The following is a 14,068-nucleotide window of genomic DNA, read 5'->3' as shown; positions in this document are numbered from 1 at the left end:
TAAAAATATGAATTATAACTGAATTAAGCATTAAATAATCAAAACTCATTATTTATCTTCCTACACTAAACTGTTATCATGTGGCTATTCTAAATTATTATTATTTCTAATTCTATTTGTCTTAAAAGCTACAGAAGGGCACTCAAAAATTATCTACATGTGAAAAGTTTAATATGCTCAGATAATTATGCTGGTCTACCAGAGTATATGCACACAAATGAAAGCTGTATAAACTGAAGTCTTGCCTACTTCTCAGACAGAACGGTGCATCAGTATTGAATAAGTATCTTAGGAAACAATGAATGAATGAGTGACAGAGCTCTACAAAGCAAGAATGCAAATCAGAATTACAGGTGTCTCATTTTGTAAGTACAAGTAGATAGCTGAATGAAAAATAATTTCTTTACACTTAAGTGCTTAGAAGGAAAGTGGGCTTGTCTTAGAAAATACATGCTTAAACCTCTTACTGCGTGTTCAGACTGCATACTGTGCCTTACTGGGAGTTTCTTGGCAAAGCATGAAGCAGTGTGAATATTAACAAAAAAATGAGATATTTTGTTGTCCCTTTGCCACTCTTCACAGAACAAGGTTTGAGATTTCACACACATGGGCAGATTTGGTCTTTACAACTGGAGTTCAAAACTATAAAAGCCTCCTTCTACAGATCTCCTCCAGGACTGTGTGCTGTGACTTCTCTCAGCCAAAATATGGCTTGTGCCCAAGTCAAGAGTAAAGAAAGAAAGAACAGTAAGCATGCCAGGATGCTAAGGCTATCTTTGGTTGTCAGAATGACCCACTGGGACTACTGTCACCTAGATGGGAAATGTAAAGCCCTTGCCTCACACCAATGAGCTTATCTCAGCTAATCCATCAAGTGTGTTCCAAAAGCTATAAAGTCATTCATGCATACTACAAATCAGAGCACACACATGCAGAATAGAATGGCAGAAAATCCTAGCAGAGTACCCACTACCACATTGCCAAATTAAGGAGGTCTCAGTGTAGATCTGCTGTAAAAGCTGGAAATTGTAAAACCAGCAAATTCAGAGACAAAGAAATCCTTCTTGAATAGAGTTAACGTAGACGCAAACAGACAACTAGATGTAAGTTAGGACAGCTCTGAGGCAGACCAACAAGGGTATGGATCCAAAAAATGCATGCTGCCAGCCTACACTTACTTTACACATCGTTTCTCCAAGCAAGGACTGCGGAATCCAGACTTTGTTTGCTGAACAGAAAATGGTATTTTACAAAGTGCCTGAGCATTTGAGGCACTAATTACAAATAACATTACAACTGACAGAAGCTGAAGATACTCCAGACTGCCATACACAATGACTTGTCCTGCATCTGTGCGTATATGATACACAGAAAGAATGAGAGCAGTATTCAGGAACAAATGCACAGTTTTGAAAAGGAGATGTATCTGTTAAAAACTGAAAAAGGTTCAACACTGTTCTAGATAGCTTCTGTTTCAAATCAATTACAGTCATAACTTCTTTAGTTTTCAGTGAAGTTAACAATTCAAATTTCACAGGATGCCTTTGGAATAATGCCACAGAGTAGCAGAAAGTAAATATCAACTGAACTTGTTAATAAACAAGTTCTTCATCTCTTTAAAAAGGGTACACTGAGTATTTAAGTATTAAAAATCCCATCTATATACCCAAATAACATGAGTTTCTTTTTAAGCCTTGTAGAAGACTTTGAGATTAATGTATCTCATTAACTGCTGTGCTTAAACCATGACAAAGATTTACAGCATAATAAAGAGACAGTGTATTAGATGATAAACAAAGTAGTAATTTTTGTATATCTGATAAATTCAGTCTGCAAAGCTAAATAAATTCCATAACTTATTCTACCCACTCCATGAATCTGTTATCTCAATTCTGCCAGTGGTGAGAGTAGGCATAAGAAAGACTATAAATTTTAGAGGTTAAAGTGTAGTATTCTCTGTAAAGAGCTAACTATAAAACTCTGATCAGACTCTCACAGAACTAAACACTTTTGCTGAGGCAAATATCGTTCTCACAAAGTTTACACTACACTTAGAAAGTGGAGATCAGACTGTTTTATTTCTCTGCTAGAGTTCTCTGCTAGTCTTCTACAGATTTGATTCTTTCTTCCTTAAAACTTGGCTTCAGCAGTGTTCCTAGATACATGCTTGGAATTATAAAACTAAATAATAAAAAAAGTGAAAGGAAAAAAAAATCATATCTATCACATTCCTAAGCAGCTAGAAAGCTCTCTGTTTAAAAGAATACTATGATTTGGAATGCAAGTGATTGTCCTTCACTCCAAATTTCTGATCTCTAAATTTATCACATCACATTACAGTACACTTTACAGATTTAACCTTCAAGTCATTTCATTATTGATGTAAGTAAGCCAAGGCAAACAATTAAGTATTATGTTAGCCTTAAATTGATTAGGTCATTGAATGAGGTATCTCAAAAGAATTGTCCAGCATTGAGAATTCCTCCAATGTCTTTTTATCAACTGATTTTATAAAAACCCACTTCTGCTTATGTTTCACCCCCATAAATTCTCCTAGATCAATAGTGCAAACATCAACCTCATTTTTTGCTGAGCTTCCAGTGATCATAATAAAAATATGCAGTGTATCATCAGGTAATATTACTGCTACAAGCAAGTTCTTCCTTCCATAAGCATTTTTACCATTACCTTCCTAACAGCAGAAATCCCCACGGCATCATGATTTATGCAACTGGGGTGAGTTCTCATCAAATTCAAACTGAGTTTTGCCATTGGTACGAGGTTCACAATTTTACATTTTTAAATTTCATAACACAAATTTTAATTTTCACAACTCTATGATTCTGCAGTCCTTCTACATATCCAGTATCAGTAACACTGTTTTATCAAATAAAGGAGAAATCACAATGAGGAAAGATGATAAAGGATTTGTTAAGGGCTTGATATCTATAGCCTTGCTTATATCAAATAGAATGTTACTCAGAATAATAACATTTGCATCAGGTGATCTACTTAAAAAAACATGATACTGCTTGGCATAGCTGCTAATAGCAGAATTTGGCCATTGTTAAAGCTTCCAAGTAAAGCCTAACAGTGAGACTTGAATACATCAGAAGAATTTCAGAGAGGCTAGAAGCACAGTGTTATTCCAAATCCATCCACCTCTGATCCATATAGGGTCTTTATACAGCATCTCATAGATACTCCTGTTGGTGGGATGAAGAGTACAGCAGCCTGTGCACACTGAAACTGTGAAACTGCTGCTCCCAATCTTAAGGTACATCCAAGCCTACTCAGAAGTCAAATCATGAATTCTAGAAACAAGTCAGACAGGCTTAGAGGATTTTATCTCATAATATCACTAGCACAGTTTGCATAAGCAAAAAACAATTTTATTCTCATTCTCTCAGGTATGCTACTTACTTTGTGCTCCTGATTAACAGCAGAAAAAGGTGTAACAACAATCCCTCCACTGCCCTCTGATGCTCTAACAATGGACAGACGTTAAAGCTGGGTAAATTCAATCACGTACCAGGGACACATTTTCAGTAATCATCATGACTAAGTGCTGGTACAACAACAAAAGAAAAGCATGTTTTCCTCTATTTCTTGATCTTTACAGGTCAAGACAGGAGGCCCTTCTTGTTTGTGCGCTTTATTCACTATATTCATTATGGCTGTTAAGCTCAGTATTAGCAAAACTGGATTATATTTTTAGTCTGCTTAACTCTAAGGCAGATTAGATGATCTACTGTCATTTTGCAACCACAAACTATGAGAAAAATGCACTTTTTGATGTACTGAATATACATTTCAAAATGAATTCTCCCTCTTAAAAAAAATCTTTCAGTAGGAGATATTTTAAGTAAATAACTTGTAAAAATAAAAATAAATTCCTAAAGCTGCAAGTATTGATTGATAAAGACTTTTACACTCTGCATTTCCCCACTCTCCAAAATTTCAGACTTGAAAAATGTGTCAGAATACCTTTCTAAAAGCACATTTGAACTCTGATAACGCAAATGTTAGAGCTATTTGAGTGTTTCATTTTAAATGACTTATTTAAGTTGCTTTTAGCTTTCTTTTTCAGAAATACATTATGTAAGGAGAAGACAAAACAGAAAAGTTAAGAATCAAAAATGAGACATTTTGTGAAAGCTTCCTGTAAAACAGGAACAGGATACCTGGCCTTCCACAGTGTGAAGGGTAGACAAAGACAATGCAAAACATGTATGCAATCTAGGAAAAATTCAAATAGAGAATTATAGAAGAATATACATTTATTGGTATTTCTACATTAATCCAAACCTCGCAAAAGTAAAAACAAACAAAAAGCCAACGTTATTGATCAGACTGAATTGTTTTCTTGCTCCCTGCAAATATTCAAGCTCCATCAGTGTTAAAAAATAGATTTTGATTCCTGGTGGAAACATCTCAGAATACTTTCCCTTCTTTTTCTTTCTTTCTTTCTTTCTTTCTTTCTTTTTTTCCCCCCCTTTCATCAAAGAGACTTGCATTTCAAGCACACTAATCACTGGGTTCAGGCTGTGCTATCAATATACTTGTGGAAAAACCTCTAAACATATGGGTTGAAAAGACAGGACTGTTAGGAACCAGGCATGTGTAGCAGCAGCTGTCTTACTTGGCATAGCTTATATCAACTTTTCTGGCACAAATTCCACAACCACAGGCCTCTAATGGCCACCGATATCAATCAACATGCTTGGACTAATTCTGAACATAGAAGTTTCACATTTCAATAAGTTTCACATTTTAACAACTATTTTAAGTCAATAAGGCTGATCTAATACACAGGAACATGTTTGCTGCGAGCTCAGTTGCATGGCAGCTTGCCTTTTTTGCTGCCAGCTAAGATACCAGGAAAAGAACAGTGGAAACTAAAGCCACTTTAAGGACAGTACACATTTAGTTGTCCAGGGAGCATGCCAGCTACAGTATCATGTTTAATTCTTAAACACTAACGACTGATTCATGGCAACAACCCCGAAGGGAAATACTCACCTGCTATTTTAGCTATATATGATGCATATTTTTAGGGGCTTTTTTTTAACACTATCTTCAGGAATTCTGTTTTGCAACTCTATGCTATTAATAGATCTAAACATTTCAAACTGAAAACTTATTCCCCTTCCCTAATTTTTTTAAAAGAGAAAAGTGGCAATATGCTTCACTTGAGGCAATGATAGGCACAGAATTACATGAAGAATAAAGCTGTAAACTCCTTGATCCAAGTGACACTATCTACCAGTATGGCTGATAGACAGTCACACTGATGTTGTATCTGAGACTGGTGTGTCCCTTTTCCAGTAAGAAAAAATATACATTGGTTTGAAAATATTCTTCAAATCCTGTTGTGTACTTCATTCATGAACAGATTTTCAATAGCTCTATTTTCAGTACTACTACCTGAGTGCTAGCTGTCATCTCCACAGTAAGTTTTGTAGTATCTCCTTCGATAAAGGGGATAAAACTTATGTTTGGTTGATTACCAGAGAAACAATAAACGATACCTAGCATTGAGCTTAACATCTGGACACTTAATACTTGGCTGCACTATTAATATAGCACTGAAATCTACAGTTCTTCATAAACAGTGCTTATAACAGTAGGGGAAAAAAAAAAAGATGACGACAAGCACTCTAATCTCAGGTACAAAATTAATTTAAATAGTTTTCAATTTCATTCCGAACACCAGGAGTTTTTAAAGTCAGTGCAGATACCGGCCAAGGAAAGTCTGAGTACCTTAACTATCTTGAAGACTATGAGACCACTAATCAAGAAAATGAAAGTAGATGTGCCCCCACAGACTACACTTTTGCTAAGTCTGCTGAAACTTCAGCCTATGTCTGCTTATAAAAAGTGATCTCAGACAGATGAGAAAACATATTAAGAAGACAGGTAAGAAAAAAAGTCTAGAACTGTCTTAGTTGCAACCATGTTCTAATAAGGTAAAAAACATCAGCAGCTTTTTCTAGTGCAGTTTGAAAATAGGTGAAAGAGCAAGTTAATGAAATTTAATGCACCTATTGAACAGATGGCAACAAAGGTGAAAAGTTTCCATCACACTCTGTATAAGAGATAAATATTCTGTCTGTTATTAGGACAGTTACATAGTCAGACTCTAGTCTAAGATGAACTGAAACATACTGCAAAAGCCTACTACCTAAAATGGAAATTTCTTCACTACAGAGCACACCTATTACTGTTGTAACAATTATCTGTTAAAGCTGGGTAGTTATCTTCCGAAATGAATTCATTCTGTGAAACTCATGCTGGTGTGAAACACACAAGCTCAGGAGCATTTTATCTGTAAAGGCAACAGACTAAAACTATCAGGCATTTGCTAGTGTTTAGAAAGACCTAACACCTGAAAAGGTATGGAAGAGTAATAGTTAGGGAATCAAGGAAACATTCTAGCAATTCCAGAAAGAAAAACAGAAGGATTTTACTAGACAAACACACAGGTGTAAATTCTTTTTTTCTTGCACCAGCCTTGTTTTTTCTTGCCCATTTCAAAGCAAGTTTTGGTGTAGCTGGATGTTGGGAAGGAAGGTTTTTTTTCAAATAATTCTGCAGAACAGATGATCTGAAATTCCTATCTCAATCTGTAAACTATAGATAGCCTTGTAACACTGTTCCTAATTGTGCTGCACTTTTTGAAAGCAGCCTGTTGCCTTATTCACTCTCAACTCCTTAAGCAGAAGCAATGGAAAAAAATCTAACAAAATGCTAACGTCTTTTTGCCAAAAGGAAGAGTGATTTTCTACATAAGCTCTGGTTACTCTAATCATTTAGTAAGGTATTATCACTTTGGCTTGTCTGGATTTGAGACTAACAAAGTATGCTACACAGAAAAGATTTATCTTTTTATCCCAAATAAATGCTTTAAATTTTTTCCAGTATCTCTGCAGTGGTAACTGAATACTGAATTGGAGAAAAAGAACTTTCTCCAATTGGATTAGAAAAAAAGATATCAGATAACAGAAATACATCTTTGTTATTTTAACCAACAGCTGCTATTCACCCTTTCTTTTGATGATTCATTTAGTATTCCTTAAGTCAGTGACTTGAAAGTATTGCTCTTCAGCTAAAACCGTAAAGAAAAGCTACAGTACTGACACATTTCATCAGCATTAAGAAATGGAACAACTCTTGGGAAAAGTAACTACATTTAGGCTGCTGGGATGGGCATTTGTGACTGCTGTACTTTCTGTCAAAAGGAACAGCAAATTTTAGTCCCAGTTCCCATATGCCCACATTCCTAAAATTCCTCTTAACATGGTACTCATAAGCCCTCCTCATGAAAGTCCAAGCTTACATCATATCACAAGAAATCAGAGAGAAATTACTGCATTTCTCCTCTTCTGCTGCATTGACCATGCAGAAAAGGAACCTAATCTTAGTTATGATCTTAAGTCGAATTAATTAATCACTGATGGACTACATCCATCTCACTAATATTACATTCAATGCAGGATCTTATCAATAGATATGAGCAGAATAAGAAAAGCTGAAGAAACAAGCAGATAGACGTATGCTTTATTAGTGGTCGTTTTCCTATTCATCTGGCATTTGCTTTGTTAGGTTAGTTTTACAGAAGCTTTTGCAAAAAAAAGATACTTCTCAGATACTTACGTTTAATGCTGCTCAACCTACTTCTGGGCACTGAACAGTCTACAGCTGCTAAAAATAGGAAAAAAATAGATGCAATTCAGTATTAGTATTTGTCATGGCTAGAAAAAAATGTAATAATAAAACAGAACATATGCTCATTTAATTAGAATAAAGCATATTTTTCACTATTTTAAAGTACATTAAGAAATGGAGAAATGATAGGAAAATTAGCATAACCACATCCAAAACCCTGTTTCTGAAAATAGCTTGAAAGAAAGTACATAATGTTTTGGGAGGTATTCAGAAACCTTAAACACTCAGCACATTCTGCCAAGCCCTAGCATTAATATCTCTTGTACTTAAATCCCCACAACAAGTTTATGCAATGAAAAATAAAAAAAAAACAATATTAACAGCTATGTACAGACATCTCCTAGCCCTGTACATGATATTAACTTGAACAGCAATTCACACTCCTTAAAAATAATAATTTTAGCAATAATAGATTGCTTTCAGTTGTAGCATTAACAATGGGATACTGCCAGCTCATATAGGAATAAATACACATTTCTAAATCTGAAAAAAAATTGGTATCTCAACATAATTAAAAAACATACAAACATGTATAAGTTCAACAGGCTCCTACATTCCAGATTTCACATTTGCCTTTTGACAAATGTTAACTACTTCTACAATTAAAATCTGCCCAGATATTCATATACATTTTTAGTGCTCAACAGTAGAGATTAGTAACACACTATTCTCATTTGCAAATCCAACACAATATGCAAACTCCTTAAAACTTGCTAATGCAACTGACTGCAGCATGAACAAAAGATAAAGATCATTCTTTGGAAAGAAAATAGTCAGTGTTCTTAGTTTAACTGAAGATGTTATGTAATCATTTCTAAAATAAATTTGGAATGTTTGCTCTTGAGGTTATCTCCATATCCTATTTTATTACAGCACTACTGCTGAACGAAGAGAATATTGCACAAAGTACCCTTACATAAAGTAACTTTGGTAGCACTCCAGAGAAAAGGTTTTCATGCAAAACTTTTAATCCTAATAACACACAAGTATTATTACATAAAAGCTGTATCTTCTTACTGACATCACTCCAAGCATGAAACAGGAAAGAAAAAAAAAATCAGGTTTCTAACAACCCAATTCATTCCCTTTTGATATGAGCCTTTTCTGAAAAAAAAATGAGCTAAATCTGAAAGTGGAAATTATTTATTTATATATTATTATTTATATTATTTATATATGCAATTTTTACCTTTGGCTGAAAGAATTCTGTTATAATGAAACATCAAGTGATCTCTGATCAGGTACTGGTTAGTCAGGCTTCGGGAGGAGTCGATGCAGAAAGCTATTATGATTAAAATTAACATTATAAAGGTAGGTAAAAGAATATTCAAATCTTGAAGTTATTGACTGCAATTCAAATCTAAAAGCCAGTACTTCCAATAATAGCTGGACATATGATCAGTAGAAAATAAAAGCCAAAAGAACATTAAAGTGGTTTTGTTCTTAACTTCTATCCTCTATCAAGTATTGAGATGAAACTCTGCTTTCCTAGGAGCTAGTTCCATGATCATGCTTCTGAAAGATGTCCACTTAAGCTTTCATAGAATCATAGAATGGCTTGGGGCTGAAAGGGACCTTAAAGATCATCTAGTTCCAGCTCCCCTGCAACAGACAGGGTTGCCAGCCGGTAAATCAGGCACTAAATCAGGCTGCCCAGGGATCCATCAACCTTGGCCTTGACATCTCCAGAGAAGCATCCATGACTTCTCTGAGCAGTAGGTCATTTTTTCCTAGTGCTCCCACTACAGCACCAGCTTACATTTAGCAACGTTTCTGGAACACTTACTATTTGCAGAAGGCAGAACTTACAAACTCAATACAATATTACTGTGCGCTTGTCTGTTCAGTGGAAGCCAGTTTGCCTAACCTGCCAGTATAACACAAAACTATCTTATCTCCTTTGTTGTTTTCTTTTTTTCCCCCCAGCCCGATAAAGTTACTGATGTAGCTGAAGTTGGAAAATATCAGCATGGAAATTTCCTTTTTAACCATTCTATGCTCTTTCAAAAAGAGTCTGAGGTGGCACAGAAACATATCCTATCCCATCCCAGCAACTGCATGCAAAGGAACAGGTTAAACTTCAACAGTTCTTCTAATTCTACATATTCCAGCTAATGCAGATATGTTGCTAATTATTTCTAGCTAGCGTAACAGTCCAGGCAACATATTTTCAATAATGTATAGCAATTGTAAGTACTATTAAATTTCACCAGTAGAGCTCAGTGCAAAGGTTCATGGAGTCCTGAGTTAGAAGGGATCCACGCGGATCATCAAGTCCAACTTGTGGCTCCAGCATTTTGATCATGAATGCAATTAATTCACATAGAGAAACCTCGTCAAATTTTTAATGAATGCAAGTGTGTTACTTACCATTACTTTTAGTACTTAGCTGTCCTTTAAATGGACTTGCTGGACCACATCTGGGAACGACAACAGCTGAGTATTCATTCACTTTAACAAAATATCAAACAGTTAGAAAGGAGAAAATACATACTCTGACAGACAAGCAAAATAAATAAAAATATATTTCCCCAAAGAATTATTCAGTTATCCTAGCGCATTTTTGTCCTAGATGAAAAGTCTTTATTAGACTATAATACTACAGCATAATTAAGCAACTTAATCAAGATGCCAAAATATGATTGTAAAACTTCTACTGGTTCCACGGCTTAAGCAGCAGAAGAGACCCTTAGATCACTTCAATCTGAACTTTTACATTGCTCATTAGACTGCACAGAGATGCAAAGTTTTGTAGCTATGATAAACTCTAATTTAAGTGCTTACTGATTGAATGTTATCATGATATCAAACAACTAAAGTGAAAAATATTCTGTATGTAGATAAACATTGTGTTTAGTATAATACTCAAGAGTTTAATAGATTTAAAAGAACTAATTACATTTGTGTGACAAACCACCCTAATAATGAGATCACACTCTTTCAAATACTTATTACTGTTATTGCAAGAAAAATTTGGTTTGCCATTTCATCTTCTGGCAGTTTATAGACTGGAAACCCTCTAAACGAGTGTAGATACTAACAAAACATAAACATCCAATTGTTCTGAAATATGAAAACGTGAACTAAAAGCTCTGCATCTTCTCCTTGGCGGAAAAAAAAAAAAAAAAAGAAAGCAAAGTCGGGCTCACAACCACTGTCTGTAAGGTGACCTCTGATTTAAAAATATACATCCAATTTAATTTAGAATTTGTAGCATTTTTAGAACAAATTTTAACAGGAGGTAGGTACACTGTTATTTCAAATACAAGTGCATACAAAGCATTCTTTTATGGTTTCCAAGACCCTGCTCAGAGGACAAATTAAAACAAACGAGAGGAGTGGGAATCTTTTTGCCCCAGCCTTCAGCTGGATCAGCAAAGGCAGGCATCTGTACAGAATGACTGCACACTACAAGAAATTATGCTGAAAGACACAGCCAGGCTTAAGCCATGTTTCTAAGAGCCCCGTAATTCCATTTTTCATGGCTTTTTACTTTCTTTTTACCTCTGCTCAGCACCTTGTTTTCCATCCTCATTTCCCAGTGTTGTGTGACATTTATGAGTATATAACAGTACTGTTACAGCTATGAATGTCACAACAGTGTTTCATAGCTCAACTTTAAGTGTAAGAGCATGCTGCATGGAGATGCTATCCAAGAATTAGTTGGCAGAGATCACATCAAAATAAATTATTCTCTTAATAATGTTTTAATATCATTTCCTCAGAGAAATTATAAAAAGACATGTAATAAATTTCAAATGACTAGGATTAGTTTAGGAAGCAAAAAAAGTATCTTGAAAAAATAAATGAAAATGATTATTGTATGTGGAAATTTACCTAATATTTTTCTGGGAACTTGCTGTGTCTGAATCAACATGCTCAATTCGCACAGTTGCAAAGCACAACTCATTCCAGTTTTGAACTAGCAAGAGGGTCCCACACTCAGAAAAGCCTGCTTTTACACAGCTCCAGCTCTGACATATCTTAAGGCACAATGCTCCCACCCCTTCTGATGGGAGATGCCAGAAAGGGGGAACAAAGGAAAAGTGCTACCACAGATTTTTTCAGCACTAGCCTGAAACTGTTCTTAAGGTATGACATCATCTTTAAAGCCAAAGGGAAACATTCGTGCTCTTCTGCAACCATTTTAATTGGCTCTTTTAAAAATCCCCTTGTGGTTAAATTCCCCCCTACTCTCTATTCATGATTTAAACATACATGCAAACAAAACTATTAAAGTATTAAAATTCCAAGCATATAGCAAGAATTTATTAGATTTAGAATGACTGCCTCTGTAATGATTGCAAATCCTGCTCAATAATGGCTTACTTTCTTATCATAGAATCACAAGGTTGGAAACCTGTAAGATCATCTAGTCCAACCGTCTTCTCATTACCACTGCTGCCACAAACAGAATCATATCTTGTAGCTCCTCATCCAGACGCCTCTTGAACACTGCCAGGGACGGCGACTCCACCACCTCCCTGGGCAGCCATTCCAGTGCCTTACCACTCTCTGAGAGAAAAAGTTTTTCCTCATGTTTAACCTAAACCTCCTCTGGTACAACTTCTGGCCATTTCCCCAGGTCCTGTTTGTTGCCTGGGAGAAGCAGCAACTTATTTAAGTATTACATTTCTCTAGCAGAGTAACACCAAAGTGGTACTCGCAACCTACTTGGGTAACTGTCCTGAAAATCATGACTTCCTGAAGGTACAGTGCTCACTTTTTTACAGAATGGAAGTCCTTCAAAAGACGTAAGTGTTAGATTATAACATTTTGGTAAATAAAATTTTATCCTAATGATTAAAAAAAGAAAAATGTGTAAACTATAAGTCAGAAATGTAAACTTAAAAGACATATCAAAATCTGAACATTTTCACTCACAGTTGCTCAAAATAACCTAAAATTTCCTGTATTTTCTGTATTTCAGTGCCAAGTTATAGTTCTAAAAGACATGTGATACCATTAGATTAATGGTTGTAAGGCCATCTCTAACTAATTTCTGTGTGTAAGAATTGTAGAGAGGTAAGCACGGGCATCTTAAAAATGCACGGGGACGTTCTCACAACTGCAGATGGTTAATTTCAAATAAGCTAAATGTCTCTGTCCTGAGTTAAAGAGAAACAGATCTACTCAGAAACTTGTTGCTTGCACTGTCTGCAGATGGAAGTAAATCTCTGTTCAACACTAGAGGAAAACGTGAGGATTCTGAAATGCTCACTTACTTTGCATCACCAGCAGATGGCAACATGGATAAGCTGTATGGAAAGAACTATCACGTCGGCTCCTTCTGCCCTACGCAATTCACGTGTATCAGAATATCTGAATATTCTGACTGTGTGCATAGCACACATACCTGTAGTGTCACATCCCACCCTCTCTGTCCCTTGTGCCAAATGAAGTGATGGAGATATTTCTGTAACATTTCCATTAAAGAGGATGTTTGAGTCTCTGCGAACCACCTCATCTCACAGAACTCGCCGACACTTTTTCACAGACTCAAAGATACTAATTTGGCTGAAATAAGTAATGGTCAGTGCTACTGGAGCTGTAAGGAATAAGTAAACTTTTGTTTTCTTAGGATCTGAGACTGTTCGTGTAGACATTCAACTGCATTTATCATTGCTACATTAAGTTCAGCTTACACTTTTACCCCATAAACCTGCAGTCTGAAATTCATACAGTTTTTAATTTGTGCTTTTAAATTGCTTAAGCCAGAGAAGAAAATGGATCTGGTATGTGGGGGGATTTAGTTTATTGTTAATTCAAAACAACTGAAGCGAGGTAGAATGTTAGGATTCAAATGATTCACAGGATAGTTGTCTACTGACTTGAGCAGGTGTTCGTTTCAATTCAGTTTGTGTTTTCAAAGCTATTTACATAATAGCAAAAAATAAACTTCAATTGAAAGCTTAGATATGTGAAAAAATAAAAAATAAAGGAGAAGGTGAGATTTTTTTTTAGTTATCAAATATGAACCTAACAAAACGGCAACAGCAAAACAATAGCGAGCACCAGGACGGCTGTGGGAGTGAAGAAAGCTGTACGGTTTTAGGACTTTGTCAACCCCACCTCTTTTTTTCCAAAACCCATTCACAGAAGCGCAAATTTTTTCATTGAGAATATTTCCACTGATTTTGACAGAATTTATTTCTTGAATAATCAATTACTTGAATAGGATCACCTGTCTGAAGTGGGCTTAGCAGAACTGGTCCCAGTACTTGCAGCTTTTGGAATAAACATTTCCTGATTAAAACACACACTTCTACTTCATATAATAATAAAGCCTTCCAGTCACAAGGTAGAGGTCTATGTAAACAGATATCGAGATCTGGACTGG

The 14,068-nt window shown here is 35.5% G+C and overlaps 1 protein-coding gene across 3 annotated transcripts in view; it reads right to left on the bottom strand.

Moving 5' to 3' along the window:
- The window catches only part of SPATA7 (spermatogenesis associated 7), a 35,487-nt gene that overhangs the window by 15,301 nt on the left and 6,118 nt on the right, over positions 1-14,068 (bottom strand). For all 3 annotated transcript variants that reach the window (XM_090141488.1, XM_031593121.2, XM_031593122.2), the window contains exons 2-4: positions 10,099-10,179; positions 8,918-9,010; positions 7,657-7,704 (exon numbers count right to left, since the gene is read on the bottom strand). In XM_090141488.1, coding sequence (XP_089997614.1) covers positions 7,657-7,704; positions 8,918-9,010; positions 10,099-10,179 — 222 coding nt within the window. The remainder of the gene's footprint in view (positions 1-7,656; positions 7,705-8,917; positions 9,011-10,098; positions 10,180-14,068) is intronic.

This window comes from Phasianus colchicus, chromosome 5 (assembly GCF_987193195.1).
Source record: "Phasianus colchicus chromosome 5, bPhaCol1.hap1.1, whole genome shotgun sequence".
Lineage (NCBI taxonomy): Eukaryota > Metazoa > Chordata > Aves > Galliformes > Phasianidae > Phasianus > Phasianus colchicus.
This window is presented reverse-complemented; position numbering and strand designations above follow the sequence as displayed.